Below are 21,815 nucleotides of genomic sequence, written 5' to 3'. Positions count from 1 at the left end.
ATGATTTGAATTCAAATGAATTGGAGAAACTTGGAGGGAGGAGGAGGAAGAGGGGAAAGGGATTGGATCGTAGGCACTCCGTAGTTTATAGTGTTTTCACGAGTAGGCTGGACTTTCTGCAGTGCTGTCATCAGCTCGCCTTGGGCTAGACTGGATTGGTTCTGTTGGAGATCCTTCAAGGTTTCTACAGGAGAGTACATCCCGAGTCGTACCATTGCGCGGCCGGATCGGGCTCGGTAAGCGCTAACCACGTAGCTGGCGTCATTATCCACGGCCTTGAACGTTCTTGCTGATCTTGAACTTTCCAAGTATTTGCTGCTAATGAATCGATTGGCGAGCATAGAGACTGAGGAACTGATGGTGCAGTGTATACAGTATATGGCTCAAGTGTAAATGTAAATATGTACAGTACATAAAAATAGCATAGCACAGAGAGGAGATTCAGGCCAATATGCACAGGTCAAGCCGCGGACAGGTCCAAACATCCGCTTAGATCACTTTTCATTATGTCATCCATCATAGTCATAAACAATAAATAGTAAGAGGGTATCGAGTCTAAGGTGCTCCCAGTAAGCAATATGTGCGTCTAATGAAGGGGCGAGGGGTTTAGGCAAAAGACAACAATCAAGACGAAGAACCAGGGGACTGCCCCAGTCCCACTCCTTCTCGGCGACCCCGGATCAACGCCTGCAGGCATTGGCCCACACCTTCCAGATCTCCCAAGAGACCGACATGGCCTCGTTCGCTTTTGACCAACCCCCCCTTGATGACACGGTATCCGGAGGGTAGCATGGCCGCCGACGCCAGACACACTCCGTCTCCCGCGGCGAAAGCCAGGTCGTCGTACGCGTCTTGCCGTTTGATGGCCTCCCGCGAGGCGACTCGCGCGCCGTATAGTGTGGGCACCGACTTCCCGTACAGCACGGCGAACGGCGGATACCGATTGTTCGCTTGATGCGCGGCATCGAAGACCAACTCTTCCTTGAAGCGTCGCACCTCGGCGAGAGTGCGCTCGAGGTAGGTAATAGCGGTGGCCCGCGGAATGGTCACGGCTGTGGTGACCTTGGTGTTGCTCGAACCGCGTAGGTTAGAGTTGGGGCCAATGGCCCCTTCGACGGCGGGAGGCGCCACAGGGGCGGGTTTCATCGCCGCTGCGGTCGGTGGGTTGGCACTCTGGTTCGGTGCTGGCTTATAAGAGTTGGATGCCTCGCCGCCATCAGATGAGGAAGCCGATCCACTGCTCGGAAGGCTTTCTTTGCTGTTTAGGACAGTTGAGAGACGTTTGCTGATAAGAGGAAGGTTGTCTTTCACGAAGCCCCGGCTGGGGCTACTCACCGGCAGGGCCGGGTTGATGCACGGTGATAGTCGGTACTCATCCCAGGTTTGCGCGTCGAAGAAGTCGACCCGATATTCTTCTTTGGTGCGCTGGTCGATGAAGCAGTGCCCGTCCTCGGGCAGCAGGGCAAAACTGGTGCGGAAGGTGAAGTTGACCTGAGCCGTCAAGACACGCGAACTCAGCAGCACATCGTCGCCGTTGCGCAACGGCCCGAGGATGTTGACGCAGTGCTGCGGTACTCCAGCGTATAAAACTCCAGCGAACAATTCGGGCCGCTGGTTGACGGCATGTCTCGTGATCAGCCCTCCCAGGCTGTGGGCGATCACGTATGCCCCGCGCTTTTCACGGGGCGTGCCCGGGGCATTGCTTGGAAGGCCCTCCAGAAACTTGATCAGCCGTTTCGCCAGGAGGTGCGGACTCAGACGCCAGTCGTAGCCGTAATCCCAGACGCGCAGATCCCCGCGCGTCGAGTTGGGACACTTCTGCAGCCGCTTCATCAAGCGGCGACAGATGTCCACGGGCCCGACATGCGACAAGACTCCGGACGGAATGATGGTCTCCTCCATCCGTTCCTCGTCTTCCGGGTTCAGACCCACCTCGAGGTCGACTTTGCGCAGGTTCAAGCCGACCTTCATCGGTACCCACAATTGGCGCTGCGGAGGTTTGGCAGAACGCAGAACTGAGCCTCGATAGCCTCCTAGAATGACGACGTCGCCCGTCAGATCATCCATTGCGTCAGCTAGGCGAGGGTGCTGGGCACTGGAGCTAGATCGCGGGGAACGGGTGCGTGGTGGTGGTGGCAGCGACGAGGGTTCCGTCGGGTCAGCTGGCGGTTGTTCATGCGGCGCAACAGGCTCCTCCTCGTGGACCTTTCGGGGATGGGAGACCTCGGAGAGGAAAGGCCGATAGCCCCAGTCGCTGCGGAGATCTTGCAGGTGCAAGGTAGGCATGCTTAAAAGACGACTGCTGGAGTCCTGCAGACTGTCCTTGATGGCCTTGAAGCGGCTATTCACCTGGGAATGAATATGCTCATAACGAGGACGCTGCTCCAGCGAGGAGGCTGTGGAGGAGCGTCGCAGGTAGAGCGACTGATCAGAGGATGAGCGCCGCAGCATCGGCGGCGCTTTGCCCGAGACGGCGGCACTCGGCCGCCGTGCATACGAATGGCGGGCGGCGGTGGCCCCCGCCAAAGGCTTGAGATCGGAGATGGGCTCGTCCGTAGACTCGTCGGTCAAAGATCGTCTCTGCGCCGGCCCGGGAGCGGGCTTGACGGTGCGTGGAGCTGGCTGGCTGGCGATGCGTTTCGTCCACGAGTCCGGTAGGAACTTCTTCAGACGAAGGTTGGTGATGGAGTCGCCGGACCAGGCCCGAGGGCGCAGCGGCAGACTGGTCTTGAGGAGAGAGCGCGTAAAACTACTCCGATGGTCTTTCAGCTTCTCCTTGGCACCTCGCGAGGGATGCGGCTGCACAGGATGCGGTTGCGAGGAATGCAGTTGTTCGGGTTCTTGGGTGAGATGGCTAGCAAAGAGACCACTGTCGGATTCGGGAGAGTCGGGAATGGCATCAAAGTATCCGCCCTGCTGGTCCATCACGCGGGATTTCTCGGCAGCCGGCGTGCGACGGGCCTTCATGCGACTCTGAGTTCGACTAATACTGACCCCGACCATATCGTATGCTTCATCTTCCCGGGTGGGATCGCGAAGAGACGGGTCTTCGCTATCGGAGCTGGTATGACCACCAGCCGGTTGCATGTGCACCGCCATGGCGAATGATGTTGGATGCTATGAGGTTGTTGAAGGAGAGAATCTACCCATTGAGGGGCGGGCACCAATAGATAAGAAGGGAATTGGAGAAGCAACGACGCAATAGCTTGCACGGATTCAGGCAAGTCAACAGAGGCTCCATGTGAAAGTGGATGATAATGGGAGGGGCGAGGAGGAAAAGGTGAAGCTAAAGTAGAACTACGGAGCCGTCGGAGGTGGAGCCATCGCTAGTTTATTGATTAACGATAGAGGAATAGAATCAATAAGAAGCAGCAAGGAGAGGAACGGAGGAGTAACTGAGATCGGAAGATAGGGGGGGCAAATCTGAATTGGAGGAGAGAATAACCTAGCAGTTCGGAAGATGATGTAAAAGCGAAGAGAGGAAAAAAAAAAAGAGAAAAAGAGCAAAAGAAGAACGAGTACGAGTAGCTGGAGAGAGAAAAAAAAACGAAAGAGAGAGAAGAGCAAGAAAGAAAACGGTTCCACCGGCACAGCCCCGGGAGGGCCGGAAGGCTGAGAAACCACTCAGTCGACAGTGGATCAGGGCGAAGCTTTCCTTCCCCCGTCATCTGAAAGATCGTTTGGTAGAGCAGATGCTACGTATTAATAGCAATGGTAAGCTGGTAGTAAACTGGCGAAGGATTCAACTCAGCCGAATTTCATGCTGTATAAGGAAAAGCTGACTCTGGCGATGACCCAGTCCGTAACATTAGCTACAAGCTACTCCGTACCTCGTGCGCCAAGGAAACACAAACACTCTGCTTCATCATACATACTTACTCCATACACAGTGCACATATCATATACAGTTATACAGTTATACATACTTAATACTGTACAAAGAAAGTACTGTACGTCGTTACTCATTACACCATCACAATCGGATCGAAAATCGACAATCGTTGGCTACAAACAGGCAGCCATCTGGCTGGATCCACTCTGTCGACTAATCAAAGAAAACAATCAAGCATCAAGCATCAGTCGTATCATCGTGATCGCATTAAAAAAATTCCCGAACTAGAAGTCCCGAGCTAGAGGCCAATTTTGTTTCAGTGCGAACGCCCAAATCGCCCGGTTTCAATTTCTCGCTCGCCCTTGTCCGCAATGGCTGCGTTCTTGGCCGCACCCTGATCGTGGCCAAAGGCTGAGTCGACAGCTGCGTTGAGTCCACCGCGGAGCGATTCTCCGGCCCCCTGTTAATGGCCCGTCAGCTTCTGCAAAGATGCAAGGCTGCAACCAGTGATTATTGAGATTAGTGACTTACGTGGATCCCCGCCGCTACCGACTTAACCCCGCGCCCGACATTCTCGCCCGTGCGCGCCGACTGACCGCCAGCTGTGGTTGTGCCAGCGGTGCCAGCAGTGCCAGTAGTCCCAGCAGTAGGAACAGTGTTGGTGGTGTCAGCGGGGGCGGTAGCGGTAGTACTAGGATTAGCACCGCCGGCCGCCCGCGTGCCCTGGCTAGAGGACGGCACCGTAGGCTGATAGCCTACTCCGCCCGCGGTGCCGGTGCCTGTTGTATCGGTCGGTTCGCGCATCGCACCCGAGCCCGACTGGTTTGTGGATTTGGTGGACTTCTCCCCCGTGCGGCTGTCCACGCGAGGGTCCAGCTTATTCAGCAGCGAGGAGCTGTGCGGACCCCGCGTCGAGGTGCCCGAAGTCGAGGTGGTTGCGGTCCCCGCGGTGGCCTGCGGGTGCACGTTGCCCGTGGTGGTCGTGCCGGAGGCGTACTGGGCGCGGTTGTTCAGGTCACTGTCGACTCGCGGATCGGCTTTGTTGGCCATGTCGGAGCCATGCGGGCCAGCAGTAGTCGGGGCCGGGCCGGTCCTGGCATCGCCTGTGCTGGTGATACCAGCTTGGGTAGCAGTGCCAGTGGCCGCGGCGTTGGTGTCGAAGTATGGGGTCTGCGAAGTAGTATTCATCGTGATGGTAGGTAAAAGGTGATGGGTGATTCGGATTCAAGCTTTGTTAGTCCACTCCACCTGTCACTTTCTGGGTGTTATATAGCCATCATCGAAGGCAAAATGAGCGACATCGACATCATCGCGCGAGCCGGTGACGTCAATTTGATCACAGAGTGTCGTCCCCTGGGGGGCAAGCTCTCTAAACCGTGGGGTGGGAGGGATGTGACCAGTCAGACAAAGGCCCTGTGCCGTGGCTTGGTGGATCGACAGTCCCTTCTTCAGATGGGCGACACGATGACCTAAGGTAGGCTTGCTGTGCTGCATTTCAAGAGTGCTTAACATCCATGATACAGTCTGGAAGTACTCCGTATCTCGTAGATACTTGGAGCAGCCGATCAGGTGATCTATCTTATCGATTAGAGACGGAGGAAGGATGATGTCATGGACGGGCATAGCAAGTATAAGTTATGCTGGCTTGTGCTGACTTAGTCATATTTATCTACTTATGCACCCCTTTTCTTCACGACTGCAATTCCACTCTATACAGACTCAAGCTGTTGTCTCCTCTTCGTATTAAGATACTGTCTTTCCCTATGAAGGGTCCGAATTCTCGTTTTTCCAAATTCTGAGCACTAATCCCCAGATGCCACACCCCCACCTCGGCTGTGCGACCCTCTGGTCGGACATCTTACCTCAAAGAGCTTCTTCTCCATGAGCCGAGGTTCAATCCATTCCAATCCATAATCTGGGCCGACGACCCCCCTTCGACCTTCCTCCTCGCCATCTCTGTTCCCTTTCCATCAAGACCAACTCCGAAAGATACCCACAGTCCCATCCTCATCCAAGAACAAACCATCCACCCATAATGCCTCTCACCAACCGCCAACTAATCTACACCAACCCGCCGAAGGCGGCCATCGACCCCTCGCTCAACGGCACCGGCACCTTCACCCTGAAGACCACGACCTTCCCCGACGATGTGCCGCTGAAGGACAATCAAGTGCTCGTGCGCATCCACTACCTGGCCCTGGAGCCGGCGATGCGGCAATGGCTGACGGCGAAACGGTCGTACATCGCGCCCGTGGAAGTCGGCAGCGTGATGCGCGGGCAGAGCATCGCGCAGATCCTGCGGGTCAGCCCGGCGCTGGCGAGCACCTACAAGGCCGGGGAGTGGGTGGCGGCGCACTCGGGGTGGCAGGAGTACGCGATTTTGCCCGCGAAGGCGATCGAGAAGATCACCATCCCGGCCGGGTGCCAGCCCACGGACGCGCTGTCCGTGCTGGGCATGACGGGGCTGACGGCGTACTTCGGCATGACCGAGGTCGGCCAGCCGCGACGCGGCGATACGGTCGTCGTGTCCGGCGCGGCCGGCGCCACGGGCATGGTGGCCGGCCAGATCGCGCGCATCAAGGGCGCGAAGCGCGTGATCGGCATCGCCGGCAGCGCGGACAAGTGTCGGTTCCTGCGCGAGGAGCTGGGGTTCGATGCTGCCATCAACTACCGGGATGCGGACTGGCGCAAGCAGCTCAAGGAGGCGACTCCGGACTATATTGATGTGTATTACGACAATGTGGGTGGTGAGATCTTGGATGCGTGTCTGTTCCGCGCGGCGAAGGGGGCGCGCTTTGTCATTTGCGGCGCCATTAGCCAGTATAATGTCGAGAAGCCCCAGGGGCCGAAGAATTATCTGATGGTCATTGTGAGTATCCTAGCGAGCGGTGCGGTGGAATGGATGATGGCTGCTAACGAAACATAGTCGCAACGGATCACTATGCGCGGGTTCATTGTGTTTGACTACGCCGACAAGTACGCGGCTGCGCTGAGGGAGCTGGGCACGTGGTTGAGTCAGGGGAAGATCAAGCGGAAGGAGCACATCGTGAAGGGGGGGCTGGAGACCACGCCCCAGGAGTTGATCAATCTATTCAATGGTGTAAATACGGGTAAGATGATGGTGGAGGTGGTGCCTGAGAGCGAGGCGATCAAGGTGGAAAATGCTAAGTTGTAGGCTGAGGACTTACATCACGGTAACTACAAGCAGACGTACTGAAGAAATCAGAGATAATATGATACCATTAGGGACCAGCTTGCGGTCAACCCCAGCGCCACGATCCATTATCGACATAAAGATTCTCGTAAGAAGACATTAACCATTTCCACACACTCAGCCACAATCAGACAGTACCCGCAGCCAAAACATAGCCTCCATCAACAACCAACGTCTGACCATTCAGATACTGGTTGGTGGCGGCAAACAACACGGCACTGGCCATATCCTCATCCTTCCCGGGGCGTCCCGCGGGGACCTTACCCTCATACTTCTGCTTCTCCAGGGCACTCTTCTGCTTCTCGTCACTCTCCCCGGCGGTCATCTCACTGGGGAACACGCCGGGGGCGATGTTATTAACCCGGATGCGCAGCCCGGAGCTCGAGATCTCATGGGCCAGCATCTTGGTGAGATGGATGGCCGCACCTTTGGAAGCATTGTAGGCGAAGTGATGCTGGCTGGTCTTGACGATGCCAGAGATACTGGTGATGTTGATGACGGTGCTGCTCCAGCCGTGGGCCTGCTCGCTGCTCTTCTGCAGGAGGGGCAGGAAGGCCGAGGTGACCAGGTAGGGGTGCACGACGTTGGTGCGGTAGACGCTCTCCCACTCCTCGGGCGAGGAGCTCTCGTCAAACAGCGCCTTGCTCAGGTCCACCGCGTTGTCGTGCTCCGTGTTCTGCGTGCTGCTGCTAATCCCCGCGTTGTTGATCAGGATGTCCAGCCGGCCGGACTCCCGCGACGAGATCTCCTGCACCAGCTTCTGGATGCTGGCCTTGTCCGTCACGTCCGCCGTCAGCGGGATGATCTCCCCCTTCACGGCCTTGCCGCCGTACAGCTCCGCCACCCGCTCCAGCTTCTCCGACGTCCGCCCCGTGATGTACACTTTGCTGCCGTTGGTGGCCAGCGCCTGCGTGGCCATCAGGCCGATGCCGCTGCCGCCGCCGGTGATGAGAGCCACTGTTTGTGTGTCGTGTTAGTACAACGTGTATCGCAAAGGAGGAAGGGCAGTGGGGGTGAAGGTATGGAGCGAGAGCTCGGAAAGGGGTCAAAGGCCTCGAGGTTGAAACGTACCCTTGTCCTTGACATTGAAGAGGCTCTCCAAAGTAAAGTTGGTGTTGCTGACTTCCGCTGCCATTGTGGTTTTGGAATGCTTGAATTGAGGTGTGGTCACTGCAAATGGTGTAGGTCGTGAGGTTGCGAATGCTCTGGATGCAGTCGCACTGGCGGGGAGAGAAAGACGACTATATAGCTTGCTTGGGCGATGGCGTAATGACGCACCAAGAGAGCGTGGCAACAGAATACTGCGATTGAACATGATGGTAGTACATGGAAGAATCGTTTGGCTGGCGTGATTGAGTGGGTTTAATGTAGGGATTGTTGGGGCATCATCATCAGTATGACGTTTTCGGCGCCGGCGCGGATGAAGTCATGGTGATGGTAAAGGTGAAAAGTAGTATACGATCGGATCACTAACCATCGGTCCCTGTTGATCTCAGCTTACCTTACTGCTAAGTACATTCAGGAACAGCCCCTTATCTGTATCATCTATAGCTACCCAGCTAGTGAACTGACCAGGTCACAAGAAAAAAAAATAGCCCAACAGAAACAACAGTTCCTATGTATTCACAGCGAGTTTGATTTACTACCCACTGAACTGAAGACAGACCAGTCCATCCTATTAACAGTTGCAGCCAATATTGTATCCACTGCAGCAGAATTATGTTCAAGAATAAGAAATGAGAAACGAATGGAAGCAATCACCGAACCTTCCCTGCTTCTCTCACCTCGCTCATAAATCCATCCTCGTCGCCTGCCGAGGAGAGTCGCCAGTAGTCACCAACCCCGGAAGATGCTAGACCTCCACCACCAAATCCTGCCGGCATAGGAGCTGCCGGTGCACTGTGGCGTTGCTCTGTGCTACTGTTGGTCCCCGCCTGACGCGGTCCCCAGCTCAGGATCCCCTGCACCGACTGTCGACTCTGGTCATCGGGTTTGGTGAAGCCAAACAGCTGCAGCTGCAAGCTGCCCAGAGTCGCAACCGCCGCGCGAATCATGATCCGATCTCCTTCGAATACCCAGCAGTCCCAGACTCTGCTGAGACGCTCCAAGTCCAGCCCGTTTGTCAGGAGGGAGCGGAACATCGGTTCCCAGATTTCCTCATCGCTGAGACGGAGTGTCTCGTAGAGGTGCGTTGAAAGACGTGGGAACTTGTATTTAAGCGTCGCGGACGCTAGCGAATATGTCCGACCGATAGCCCCGCGGTCGAGTGTCAAAAAGGCAACAGGAAGAGGGCGATTTAGCGCATTGGCCATGGCTAGGAACGCGGAGGACGGAGACGGGAACTGGAGGACCAGTAGGGCCGCGATGGTATGCAGTCCAGTGATGTATCCAACATCGCTCCGATACATCGAGTAGGCCTCCAAGACGTCGATCAACGTCTCGCGAAGTGGACCACCAGGTTGAAATAGCTTCAAATCCGGGAAAGCCTTGGACACGTCCTGCTCGATAGTCGCGAACCACTCCCGCATTCGTTTGTTGCTTTCCCCAGTATCACTGTCCGGACGGGCACGCACGTCCTTGGCCCGTTGCAACGCCTTTTTGTACGTTTCGTCGGAGAGAGCCAGCTCATTGCCGATGGCCCGCTGCCAGGTCGATCCCCGAAGTCGCGGGGGCACACCGCGCCACCAGAGCTCCCGCGTGCGCGGCTCCTGAATGACGTTATCCCAGTTTGGATAGACGTACTCGTCCCAGATTTGTTGGAGGGTTTCCCGGGTATTGTCCTTCTCGCATTTCTCGGAAGCGACTTTGGCAGCTCGACGTTTGTCTGTACCAAAGGTTAGTGGCCTGTCGAAGCTAGCCTTGGACGCAGACTTACCTGCTTCCCGAGACTGTGCCATCATTTTCTTGTACTCCTTCAAATGCCGCTTTTCCTCCAAAGGATCCTTGGGCGGCAGCCAGCTTGGCCGTGTCCGACTCAGCACCTTTTCTTTCTCCTTGCTGATAGGCAACGGGTCAATCATGATATTCGACTTCTGCAACGGTGGCAGCTCAATCGGTGTCTTAGAGCCCTGCTTGGAGTCCGTGCTAGACCTCAAAGAAGACAGCCCGCTCTGCAAAGTCTCTCCACGCCGACGCTCTCGCTCGTCAGCATGAAACTCCAGCGTCTCAGTGATGATCCGCGCCTCTTCCGACAAGTCCGACATCATGTTGTTATACGAGTAGGTTCGGGGATTGCGAGGAGAAATCTGGCCTCGTTCCGGTCCCGCAGAGCTGGACCGTGGCTTGGAGCGAGCCTTCCGTGACGTAGGGGATCGCGAGCCCGATGGGGACTTTGGAAGGGTCACATCTGAGACGGAATGTGACAGAGGCAAGGGCCGGGGTCCCGGGCTGCGGCCGTTTGGGCTTGTACTCCGGGAAGGGGCTCGATCTTGCATCGGTCGGGGAGAGATGGGAACGTTCCATAGACTGGCATCTTCGGGCAAGTCATCATCAGAATCGTGGTATTCCTCCTCCAGATCCTTGAGCGTTCTGCGAGTGCGCTGCCAGGATGGCTTGCGGTTGAGTGTCCGGGGAGCAGCGGGAGCCAGAGACAAGCTGTGTGTGGAAGGTGAGGATCCTAAGCTCGAAGTGGGTCGCAAAGGCGAATTCGATCGCGATCGACGGGGTTTAGACACTTGAAGCGGTGCATGCTTATTCGCAGTAGGATCCCGCTGAGTTCCGGTCTTGGTGTTGTGTCCGCCGCGGCCCGGCTGGGCCAGAGTGCCATTAGTCTGCCCCGTCAATTTACTCGGTTTCGTGGCGGTCAAGTCGCGGGTCGTAACTACAGCGGACTTGGCCTGCATCCTAGCTGGGAAAGTCTGCGTGATAGTGCCCGCCCGACTAAAAGGGACCTTAGTGTCCATATAGGCGATGTGCGCTTCGTCTTGGAGGTCGACTTCTTCGAAGTTGGCAATATCGGTGAAAAGAGCCTCGGGGCCGGAATGTTGGGAGGAAGAACGAAAGGAGGAGGACTTGGAGGATTTGGACCCGGTCAGATCGGGCGGAGAATTTGGAGTCGAGCAGATGGTCGTCATCGCGGACAGTGGTTCGACTTTCAGACGACACGCTCCAGCAGTGAGGAAAACGAACCCGATAACAGACTTCTGAGAAGACGAATGAGGTCGGTGTAAGCAAAGAATTGACTGCGCCGGGTTCCGATCGCGCCGCGAGCGTTGACCCAATCGGAGCAAAAAGTGTTTAAATGATGATGCGTTCGACGTCGCAGGGTTGATCTGATATACACGAAGAGTGAAGTCGAAGGGCAGTCGCGCCCGTTGGACCAGGCTGTAATATTCCGGGGGTGGGTCAATTCAAGAAGAGCTGGACAGGGAGATCAGGCGTTAGTTGGCAAGAATGACGCATTGGGGGCCGCAACAGCAGGGGAGGAGAGGGATGAGAAAAGGAGACGGGAAAGGTACCAACCATCGACTGTAGGGAGATACCGAATTCCGAGAACGAAGGAATAGACAGAAGGAGAGTGAGTATAGTATGTATATACTGTACGGGGTGAGTACTGTTCAACGATTGACTTGACTTGACAAGCGAAAGACAGGAATGCAGGGAAACGAAAGGAATAATAGATGAATAGATGGAAGGAGGAAAGAAAGACGAGAGGAAGAAGGAAATAATAATGGGAATAAAGAGTTGGACCAAGCGGGAACAGAAGAAGGAGAAGGGGAAGAGGAGAAGGAAGAACGACGGAATGAATGGAACTACACTAAAGTGACGGGGAAATGATGAACTTGCTGCATCCGGTGATGGAGAGTGGACGGGGAGAAGGGGAGGGAGAGAGTGGATGAGATGGTAATACACATACGTACGGAGGGGGGAGCCTTGCTGGGGAAGAGTACGGAGTACCCGTAAGTTAACCGGGCTACACTATTAGGCTACCCCTACTGCGCGCAGCTGTTCAGTAAGAGAGCACTTAGTACTGTACCAAGTCAGTAAGGATGGTTAGCAGCAGGGTGTACAGTACTGTACTGAATCTGTACTGCACCTCACAAGAGAGAGCCTCAGGCCATCTCAATCCCTCGATTTCCTCTCTATCTACGCCCCAGTGTGCCCCAGGAGGTAAGCCAGGCTGCTGCCACCTGCTAACTAAACTAAACACTAGACTATTAACTCTCTAGCTCAATTGTCGGCAGTGTCCACTGTCATTGTCGACGACGGTCTGGCCAATCCGCTAACACCGCACCAAATGAAGCCCCAGCGATACCATTTCCCACCTCAAAAGCTTCATTGGCTGGCTTCCGGTAAGGTGAGTTCCAGGTAATGCCGCCCCTCTCTCTCTACTAGTAGTATCTCTTTCATTTTCATTATTTTACCAGAAGATTACCGGTCTCACAGTCAACTTACAGACAAACGAGATTAGCTTTTTTGGAAGGACGACGAATTCGGGTGATCCAATGAAACGTAATGGTTTCTAAATCTCCAGATTCTGAACCATTGTACTGAGTACGTAGTATCAATAAGTGGTTCGACGTGAGGGCACCTCATGATAAGATGGTTGAAACCGGCCCCCCGCCAGGAGGAGGAGGAAGGAGGAACCCCCCCGAGGCATAGTTTAGAGATGCAACGCACCGCCACAGCTGAGACGAGATCGACTGGAAGATCGCTGGGCTGCGAGGAGGTGCTGCTGCTGCTGCTGCTGCTACTCTTCAGACGAACCCGGGGAGGGTAACAATTGCTCAGGGCTGCTGCCACTTCAGATCGATCCTGAGAACCTTCGATCCGAAATTTGCCTCCCCCTTTCCTTTTTTTTTTTTTTTTTTTTTTTTTTTTTTTCCCTCTCTTTTTTTTTTTTTTTTTTTCTTTGCCTGTAAGTGACCATAAACCCCATCCCTTCTGTTTTTTTTCCCTCTCTTACTTCACCCCTGACCCAGATAATGCTCGTCCCTTTGGTAGAGGTTCCGTGGGTTGTCGGCCTGAGGATTGCCAGGTACGTACCGGCGTACCGGTGGTACTACTGAGTAAGTACGGAGTAGAACGAGCAGCTTTCGGAGGTGGACCGCCACTGACCTCGGTGGAGGGAGGTTTGTGGTACTGTACCTGAATGCTCAGTACTCGAGAGGAATAATTCTCCACTCCCCGAAGCAAAAAGTAGCTCCGACCCGGCTTGGAGCCACAGCCCTAAACCCGTCTTGGGTAGTCCACGCTTGCGGTAGTTACAAATGAGTTGTTAAACGAAAGCAAAACAGAAAATAATTGAAGATTGGTTATTAACTAATAATAATACTCGAGGGCTCGCACCACCACCCACTACGGTTACATCCCACACCCACATCTACCACCACCGCCACACCACACTTGAACAAGCGGAACTGTCGTCTAGAAGAACGATCATAATAATCAACAATGCAACCTTATTGTGTCTTAGACTTCTGACTGAGTACTTTGGGTCAATCCTTCGCTGCGATCGGATCGGATCTGCTGGGGAAGGGGGGGGGGGTTTGCTCCATATCTCCGTCCACGGACAGCGCACACACACACACACACACACATTCAACCAGTCGATCTCAGACATCCATGAGATCTCACACACTCACGGACCGGTCGAGATTGCCTATCAACGGACCACTCTTTTCCTGCTGGCGGATGACCCGGATTTCCTGCTTCCGTCGCTGTAGTAATCGTCGCTGTAGTAATCTTGTCGTCACTAAGTTAGAGCCCTCCTCCCCTCTGAACCGGTTCTCGGACAGCACGAACCATGATCTTAATGCTTATTACATCACCGTTCTTGGTCTGATCCTGTTCACACAAACAAGATCCCAAGACTGGGATTATTGATACTAGCCCGTTTCCAGTCAATTTTCGACCCAACCAGCCCACGTTATTTCTGTATCCCAGGTACAAGTACAAGCAAGCTAAGGCAAGGTAAAAACCAAACGGTCGCTCAGCCAAAGCCGGTGCCAAGGAAACGCCTCCCGGGAGTCTATCAGAACTTCCACTTGTCATAGACGGCATTGCCGCGGCGCACCACTAGGGCCAGACGAGCAGCGGTGGCCGTGGATTTGGGACGGGTCTCGCGTAAAATTGCCTGCAGCCAGCGCAGGACACCTACGTACCGCGTCTGCTTGCGCCCAAGAACGGCTTGGAAGGCTGCCGCCGCCAAGTACTCGACCTCGGCCGGTTGCGCAGAACATATCGCGGCCGAGGAGTTGGCCTTCTCTTGTCGACGGCTCAGAATCAAACGGTTGGCAAGATAGACAAGATCACGGATGATCCGAACTACGACCTCTGGTGCAGGATGTGCTCGTCCGGACAGGGAGCGCGTGTACCGGTACAACCGCATGCCCGAGATGACAAAGCTCGCATATAGATTTGCCAGTGCGACCTCGACCGAGTTGTGTTGAGTATCAAGATACATGGGGTGCATGAGCGCTTTGAAAGACGTGAGTAACTTGCGATGCAGTGAGCGGGCTGGAGTTCGCGTCGATTCCACGGTCAAGGAGTTGGCCAGGCTCGCCGCGACCGATTCGCCCCCGTCGAGAATCCGATCGTGGTCCTTGTGTAGTTCTAGAGTGCGGGAGTCGATCAGACTACCGCAGTAAGGAAACAACCTAGCGTCTACGATGCGGGGGATGTGCGCGCCATCCACTTGGACGGAGAAGTTGACCAGACTCTTGGCTGGGTTTACGGAGATCCCATACGCTGGCTGGCCCCGGATCATCACCTGCAGGAAGCGCTTGGCTTGGGCGAGGTCTGACGTAATGAGTAGGAAGTCATCGATCAAGCGAAGAAGCAGAGTGTTGTCGGATCGGAGGAATTCCAGCGCCTCCCGTTCCATCTCCGCGTAGAAAAGATTACACAGCAGACTGGAGAGGACCGAGCCCTGGGGAATACCGTTGCGCTGGCGGAAGAAGCGCTCTCCAAACTTGACCATGTTGTTCCGTACATGCTCTTCGAGAAGGTCAAGTAGATCATCGGAATGCTTCTCCCATTGCCAGAATGTATCCACAAAGACAGTATTCCTTCGTCGGCTCGTGCCTCCTCTGCTGGCTAATTCTTCCAAATTCAGGGGACTCTTTGTTGGAGCTGCTCTACCCACCCATCTCTTCCAGGCCCGGCTTTGCCGCTGCCCATGAAGCGGCCACATATTGTTAAACTCGTCTGCCGGCTTCATCTCGACGTACTTTGTGAAATGATATGCGTCTGCAGAAACCACTTTGTCGACGAGACGAACCATACTTTGTTGTGGAATAGTGTCAAAGCAAGACTGGATGTCGACTTTGACGAAGTAGAGCCGAGGTAAAGGCAATGAACCTACAGCCACCGGCTGTCGCGCGAGTAAATCCCTCTTGAACCTCTTCAGCCGAGAATGCAACTCCCCAACCGAATTTAGGCACGAACCTAAATGAGCTGGATTGTGCATCTTCTCGTAGTTCAGCACACTGAGGATGGGACCGACCGTGGAATTCACAGTGCGTTTCGATGATGGCATCCGTCGTTTGAGATTCACGATGGGACGAATACCAGTGGCTTTTGGTAGGAGGCGTAACGATCCATACCCCAGAGTCCTCTGACCTAGCACCCGTTGAGCTTCTTCCGGCTTCAATTCTTCGAACATAGAAGCCTGCAGTTCATCTATCGGCTGCTCGGTCAAGGTACGCCAGACATCGTGTCGGAAATAGAACAGCCGGTTTCGGTGGCACTGAGATTCGGTGACATAAAAGGCTGCACGAATCATGGGGATGAGAATGGATTCGAATAAGTAGTACATAAACTCATGAAAGAGTTCCGTGCGCTTCTGCAGGTCGGTGAGCGAAAGCTTATGATGTGATGGATCGACAAGTTGATCGTGGCCAGCAGCGGGACCGAGCCAGGATATGCAAGATATCTGCAAGCAATAATCGGCCCGTTAGCATGCATGACACGATGTCGATCTTGAGTTTGTGCAAACAAACCTTAACGCCCTTGCACACTTCCTGGAGGGACATGTTTTCGTACCGTCGCATACGGACAAACCTGTCAACGTTCTTGAAAATTACACTTTGGTTGCGAATTCTGTTCTGTCCGGCGCCGAAGAATTGTGGTGGAATCAATTTACGGATAGCGGCTTGACAATAGGCTGAGATGGAAGAGGTCGGGGTCGCATAGTCCGTCAAACTGGGCTTCAATACAGTTGCTGATTTGATCGCCGGCTCCCCCGCAACAAACGCGGGTCTTTCGATATGATCATGCTCTTTCTGACCTTCCGAAGTAGAGACATCCCCATTCAATGCATATCTTTCGAGTTCTCGTTCCTGGGTTGTCAGCTTCTCGGACGCCGGGGGGTTCAATTCAGCGCTCGATTGGGAGTCCCGTGGGCCGAGTTTCCATGGACCAATACGCTAGATTCTTAGCTTGTTATATCACTCGTAGGGTCGCTAGTTACACCTACCTCGGAAGAACAGTAGTAGTCCAACAAGTGTCCGTACGGGCAGCTTTTATGGCGATTGAGTAATTGTCGAACCAGCTCCAACGCCTGTCCTTGAAGGCGCTTTGGGATCTTCACCGGCTTGACTCGTTCATTGTTCATGATCTGATGCTCAGAGTCTGTGGAAGATCGTTTTCGCTTCCTTGATTTCGCTGCGATCTCATCTTCACGCGATGAAAACTTCAAGTCGTTCTCCGGGTCAGGTTTGAAAACGTTTGTCAGTGCAAACTGCAAGGGGAAGATGTGTTGCATGACGTGCACGGCCTTGGACTGCGAGACGGACGAGGTATAACGGTTGAGGACATCTACACCATTTATGAGTATAATGATAGCGAGAAAGGACTGGGGACTACTTACGGTTCCCTAGGCCCAGTTTTGATTTTCCTTTGGTGACAGGCATGGGCGAAGCGTAAAGCATGCGGTGACGATTGAAAACAATGGCACTCGGCGTCCGCCAGTTCGACTGGCTTTTCGAACAGCAATTTGCCGTCATCTGCTGGCCATCCTTAACCGCCACGGATCCTTTGCCAGTGGTGGAACAATTTGACTCTAAGGATATTTGCTGTGGCTTCGTGTTGATGGGATCAAGTTTCTCGAGAGAATATCCTAGCTCATTTAATCAGTCGTGTATCACCTCCATGTGACTCGATGAGGAGGACATACCGCAGATCTGGTGGTATATGCCTTTGCGTGAGTCCAAGGCTGTGAAAATCCCACAATCGCACAAGAGATACAGCATAATGACTTCCCCATTATTGCCCAGTAATCCCAAGACCTCCGTCCAAGGGGCACTTTTGAGCTTCTGAACAGTTTCATTCGAGAAATGCGTCTCAACAGCACTTCGAAATCCCCGGGTCAGAAGGTGATGCGGCCTTTTCTTGGACTCGGAGAGAAATGGCTTCCAGATCAATGCTATAGCACGGTCCACAAGCTACAGAATCAAGTCAGCTTTTCTGTGCGCATATTCATTCAATGCCCAGTATCATTCAATGCCCAGTATCATTCACAAGGGAGTGATTTGTATGAGCTAGAACGCAAGCAGATACAGCGCTGTCGGGATGAAAGACGACAAACTCGTGTGAGAGTCATACCTCTGCTTGTGCACATGGCGGACCAGTGTCTGTGCTCGCTAGTTGAGACTTGGGTTGAGATTTGCGCAACGCAGCCAGCTCTTGGCTTCGTTCCTGATCACGGACAGGGGATGGGTCTTGCGTGATTCCCACCAAAGTAGAATCAAGGAGAATGGCTAGTTCTCGCTGTGAATCCGAGCACGAGTCATTGGCGCCTTCTTCGAAATCCGTTCGGACTGATGCGATTTTTCGACGACGGGACCGTGAGGCTGATGGTACTTGGCGCAGGAGGAACTGTCTCAATGTGACCACTTCCTGGTAGTAAAGCGATATTACCGGGTGCGTGAGTTTGGTCGCGTGGTCAGAAGAAAAGCCACTTTGATTCCTGAAACCGGTGGAGGCCGCAGTGATGCGAATCTGCGACGAATGGCCTTGCGCATGCTTGCCCTTCACGGGCCTCTTCCTCTTTTTCCCCATGTAAAAGGAGACGAGATCCAATCGCTCCTCAGCTTCACTCGGACGACAGGCAGATCTCCCGGCGCCTTTGCCGGGCGACGAACTATGATGGACGTAGCTGACCCAGTCAGCCAATGTAAGTAGATACTTCTTGGCGGAGAAGAGGAAGCGCGCGGATGAGTGACTGGGGACTCGGGACGCGCCAGGACGCGCTACTCCTGGATCGCGTAGAAACCAAGCCAATCAAGAAAGATAAGAGGCACACTGGGCAGGCTGTCTGTCCCACTGCAGCAGTTTGAGAACAGTTTTTCCGGCCACCTGGCAAGCGCAGCATCACCCCATTTCGGGGTAACGTCCTTTCGTATACAGGAATAGACAGACAGTCAAGTACAGAGTACCACCTAGTTACTCTAACGAGTAACTTACTATGTTAAATTACTAAACTAAGGGACTCCGGGAAGGCCACACAGCCTTGCGGTCCCTTTTTTTCTCCCCAGTTTGGCGATCAATGGGAGCTAGTCCGTTTTGGGCGATCGAACAGAGATGAGGTGAGGTGGTGTTTTACAGTGAGACAAAAGAACCCCCTCCCCCTCCACTCTTCGACGTAAGCTATTCCCCAATGGAACATGTCTTCGGTGATTCAATTATTGATGGGCACCCGAGCTGGGGAAGGAAGAAAGTGCATGTAGCAGAAAGGAGAAGGAAGGGAAGGGGGAACCTTCCGGGCACCTACCGTATTGTTCGAAGCGAGCTCTCCCCCGTCTGGAATGCGGTGCGATCCTGCAGCCTGCGAACTCTATCAGATTTAGGGTGCTGGGGCGATCACCTATTGTCTACATGAACCTTGTTCGGTCTGCGATATGTCCAAATTCTGCTCCGTGAAGTCCTAGCCCAGTGGGTGCCAGGGGCGCAGATCCTTAGGAAAAAGACAAGAAGAGGAAAAAGAAAAAGGACGGCAAATGATCGAGGATCCCATGTATGGCTCGAAACTGCCGACCCGTCACCTTTAGGGGGCGATGAGAGGCACCGAGGATAATCCTCGGTACACACAACACCGCGTGTCTTGTTGAACAGCTCTTCCGGAAGTGAAGTAAGATCCAGTCACGATGTATTAGACTGGTAATAGAAGGCTTGCTTCAGGTGCCTCGCTGAATAACGGTGACCATAAAAACCTTTTCAAGCGACTGCCGATCTCTGCCCCTACAGGCCCAACCGCGAAATAGTTGCACACGAGAGAGCATACTCGTCATCGGCACTGACTCCTATGGTGAAAGACAGCAGTCAGCAGCAAATGTTGCTGCTATCTGTTTCGCAATGTTGAAATATTGATGTATTTAAACTGGAAGCTGTCTCTTGTAGACAGCATTTGCAGGTGTCTGTCAAAAGGGTTGCGGGATGCAAGAGAGCGACATCCGGCGGGCCGGCGGGTGGCTAGTGATAACTTAACAGTCATTATTGATTGAACTCCCTTTGTACATGTACATACGTACCGGTACTCTGTTTTGAGCTTAAAGATGCTCGGTGCAGACCATCCTTCAAGCTTAGCGGAAGTAGCACCTGTCTGCTGCATGATGATGTTGATCTGTCTACCTTTTTTCCCCAAAGGATTTGATTTGTTTGAATGTGTGGTCAATTGAGGACAGAACCACGGGGGTTCGGTCTTCATCTTATTTTACCGCCGCTTTTGTTTCACTGAGCAGAAGCCACGAGTGACAGGATTACAAGCATGGGGAATTGGACCCTCCCTTGAATGGGCCAGGAGATCGAGGCTCCGGAAAGAGATGGGGCTGGTCACCAATAATAATAGTATCACAATGAGGTTGTCGTCCGGCAATCATGACCCCAAATATCGCACGTAGTAATAATCATAGCCATGGTGCTCGCACGGACAAGGATGGTCGGCTGTGCCAGATCCTTGGAACGACGGTGGTCTAGAAAGGTCGCCGCGCTAGGCTTTTAGCAGCTGCCTACGTAGCAAGGAAAAACAGATTGCCGCATTGCGTCCCCACAACGTCAGCCTCGCGCTTCAACATGCTCCCCTCAGCAGGTGTTTGGTGTTGATTGAACGAGATTGGCAAAATGCTGGGGGTTTATGGTGTATCTGCCCACTATCTATGTCTGCTTCCTGGGAGGAAAAAGAATGATCACGGCCCTGAGATTCGCCCTGGGAAAGCAAGTACATCCACTCCGTATCTGTGGGACATTTTCTCAACTGCAAGGAAGACAGGCCAACGGACCATCGTCAAAGAGAAGCGGTGTGCCTCTGGGGGTATCCTGGGCTGTAGGAGACAGGGATCTCATCATTATTGTTCTGTCTCTACTCCGTATATCCTCGACGAGCCGAACAGAGGCTGACCAGCCAGTAAGATATTTAACATCGTCACCCGGCATCATGTTACCCACTCCGAATCACAAATCGTCCATAGGCCGAACATGCTCAAGTGGATCCAGTCAGGTACAGTACGTCAAGCCTGTTCTCCGGACATCCTGGAGGCTGATGAAATTTTCCGGAGAGGACGCTGAGTTGGTGCAGATGCACTCTGCAAATGAAAGTGATCGTTCTACCATTGGTGAGCACCTTAGAAGAGCCTTCTTTGTATTCCAATCACAAGCTGTTGGATATATGATACGGCAATCTTGTGGTGGGATGAGTATATGTATAGGGTAAGTACAACACGAGTGATCTGGTATGCCTCATTGCCTGCAGACTAGCTCGAATTATAGAATCTAGTAGTACACGGAGTACAGTGAAAACCTGGACATCGGCAGTCCTCAATTGGCACTACGATCGTTCTGCATGGCTGACCTTAGGCAAAATCTGTCTACGCAGGATACTAGTAGACTGGGGTAGTACGGAGTGAAATTGCTGGTGCCCCGTGTGCCACCTTTCACTTGTCTCGCCTAGATATTTACTGTGCGACCGTGATAATAACCTACTGGGGCAGTTCTGCTTGCGTTCATGGCAACTGTCGAAATCGACCCATCTCTCCCTTGCGCCGTCTTACTGTCATTTAAGACAGGCAAAAGTCGCAGCATGAAGCGGTACCGTGTTGGGACGGGTGCGAAATCGACTACAGCTTGCGAGGCTCGGAAATAGGAGTCGATCGCCGATGGCATTGTCCTCCTGCTTCGACCGAAAAGAGAAAGTCATAAGAGCCAAGCTCCGGAATCTGGAACCTTTGATGTTATAGTGAAATAGACTATGCAGGGTTATAACGCACATGGAAAGGAATCGGTGATTTGTATTGCTTGTCAAAGACCTGACAATCCAAGAAACTGGGCGCGGAGATCGTAAGAACCAGATTGTACGAGTCATTTGTTCGAATCCCGCAAAAATGGAAGAGAATGAATACCAGGCTAGCCAAGGTATATTACCGCGTCGACTCAGCACAATAAATTAGGACCCTTATCTTCTGTGTACATCAAGTTGGAGTAAGCTCTCTTGAACGTAACCGGGAAAAGATATATATGCACAAAGATAAACGTATGGACGAGATGGTTTTCGCACATACCTCAAGTATGCCAATCTTGAGGAGTTTTGGTCCAGGCAGATCGATAGTAGTTCATCCAGCCCTTGAAGAATAGGCGCCACAGCGAACAAAGCTCAGCGGGGAAAGTGTTCCATGGAACGCCCGAAGGGACGACGAGTCCCGATCCGACTAACACCACTAACGGTTGTGTCTCCAATGGAAGGGAATAGAGTTCATGTGCCGACTTCTTTATGGCTTCCATGCTCGCGTCCAGCCATAGCAGATCAATCGATTTCTGTCTCGTCTACTAAACTATCTG

At 53.5% G+C, this 21,815-nt stretch overlaps 6 protein-coding genes across 6 annotated transcripts; 2 read left to right on the top strand and 4 right to left on the bottom strand.

Moving 5' to 3' along the window:
* Positions 1 to 357: 357 nt before the first annotated feature.
* Positions 358 to 3,582, bottom strand: BO72DRAFT_453436 (uncharacterized protein). The gene has a single exon (XM_040945983.1). The coding sequence runs from the start codon at positions 3,097 to 3,099 to the stop codon at positions 625 to 627; it is 2,475 nt and encodes an 824-aa protein (XP_040795759.1). The 5' UTR covers positions 3,100 to 3,582; the 3' UTR covers positions 358 to 624.
* Positions 3,583 to 3,888: 306 nt separating this feature from the next.
* On the bottom strand, positions 3,889 to 5,342 carry dprC. The gene is made up of 2 exons (XM_040945982.1): positions 4,364 to 5,342; positions 3,889 to 4,292 (listed from the first exon to the last, which is right to left on the bottom strand). Exons 1-2 carry the CDS (start codon positions 5,018 to 5,020, stop codon positions 4,149 to 4,151), a joined length of 801 nt encoding a protein of 266 aa, XP_040795758.1. The 5' UTR covers positions 5,021 to 5,342; the 3' UTR covers positions 3,889 to 4,148.
* Positions 5,343 to 5,722: 380 nt separating this feature from the next.
* On the top strand, positions 5,723 to 7,007 carry BO72DRAFT_481529 (NADP-dependent oxidoreductase; the record flags this gene model as incomplete). Its single annotated transcript, XM_040947681.1, has 2 exons — positions 5,723 to 6,701; positions 6,759 to 7,007. The coding sequence occupies exons 1-2, from the start codon at positions 5,868 to 5,870 to the stop codon at positions 7,005 to 7,007; spliced, it is 1,083 nt and encodes a 360-aa protein (XP_040795757.1). The 5' UTR covers positions 5,723 to 5,867.
* Positions 7,008 to 7,173: 166 nt separating this feature from the next.
* BO72DRAFT_532493 (SDR family NAD(P)-dependent oxidoreductase) lies at positions 7,174 to 8,212 on the bottom strand (the record flags this gene model as incomplete). The annotated part of the gene is made up of 2 exons (XM_040950434.1): positions 8,118 to 8,212; positions 7,174 to 8,003 (listed from the first exon to the last, which is right to left on the bottom strand). Exons 1-2 carry the CDS (start codon positions 8,179 to 8,181, stop codon positions 7,174 to 7,176), a joined length of 894 nt encoding a protein of 297 aa, XP_040795756.1. The 5' UTR covers positions 8,182 to 8,212.
* A 591-nt stretch (positions 8,213 to 8,803) lies between these two features.
* BO72DRAFT_501650 (putative TBC domain protein) lies at positions 8,804 to 11,119 on the bottom strand (the record flags this gene model as incomplete). The annotated part of the gene is made up of 2 exons (XM_040949001.1): positions 8,804 to 9,870; positions 9,922 to 11,119. 2 exons carry the CDS (start codon positions 11,117 to 11,119, stop codon positions 8,804 to 8,806), a joined length of 2,265 nt encoding a protein of 754 aa, XP_040795755.1.
* Positions 11,120 to 20,037: 8,918 nt separating this feature from the next.
* On the top strand, positions 20,038 to 20,730 carry BO72DRAFT_309464 (uncharacterized protein). Its single transcript, XM_040940493.1, has 2 exons — positions 20,038 to 20,339; positions 20,394 to 20,730. The coding sequence occupies exons 1-2, from the start codon at positions 20,119 to 20,121 to the stop codon at positions 20,692 to 20,694; spliced, it is 522 nt and encodes a 173-aa protein (XP_040795754.1). The 5' UTR covers positions 20,038 to 20,118; the 3' UTR covers positions 20,695 to 20,730.
* Positions 20,731 to 21,815: the final 1,085 nt, after the last annotated feature.

Source organism: Aspergillus fijiensis, assembly GCF_003184825.1.
Source record: "Aspergillus fijiensis CBS 313.89 unplaced genomic scaffold BO72scaffold_91, whole genome shotgun sequence".
Classification (NCBI taxonomy): Eukaryota; Fungi; Ascomycota; class Eurotiomycetes; order Eurotiales; family Aspergillaceae; genus Aspergillus; species Aspergillus fijiensis.
This window is presented reverse-complemented; position numbering and strand designations above follow the sequence as displayed.

Excerpts from the sequence above, each read along its gene's own strand:
- BO72DRAFT_453436 (XM_040945983.1), bottom strand. The coding sequence starts at position 3,099 with ATGGCGGTGCACATGCAACCGGCTGGTGGTCATACCAGCTCCGATAGC.
- dprC (XM_040945982.1), bottom strand. The coding sequence starts at position 5,020 with ATGAATACTACTTCGCAGACCCCATACTTCGACACCAACGCCGCGGCC. Across the intron at positions 4,293-4,363 it reads CGGTAGCGGCGGGGATCCAC|GGGGCCGGAGAATCGCTCCG; the intron begins GTAAGTCACTAA and ends GGCCATTAACAG.
- BO72DRAFT_309464 (XM_040940493.1), top strand. The coding sequence starts at position 20,119 with ATGGTGTATCTGCCCACTATCTATGTCTGCTTCCTGGGAGGAAAAAGA. Across the intron at positions 20,340-20,393 it reads GATCTCATCATTATTGTTCT|ATATTTAACATCGTCACCCG; the intron begins GTCTCTACTCCG and ends CCAGCCAGTAAG.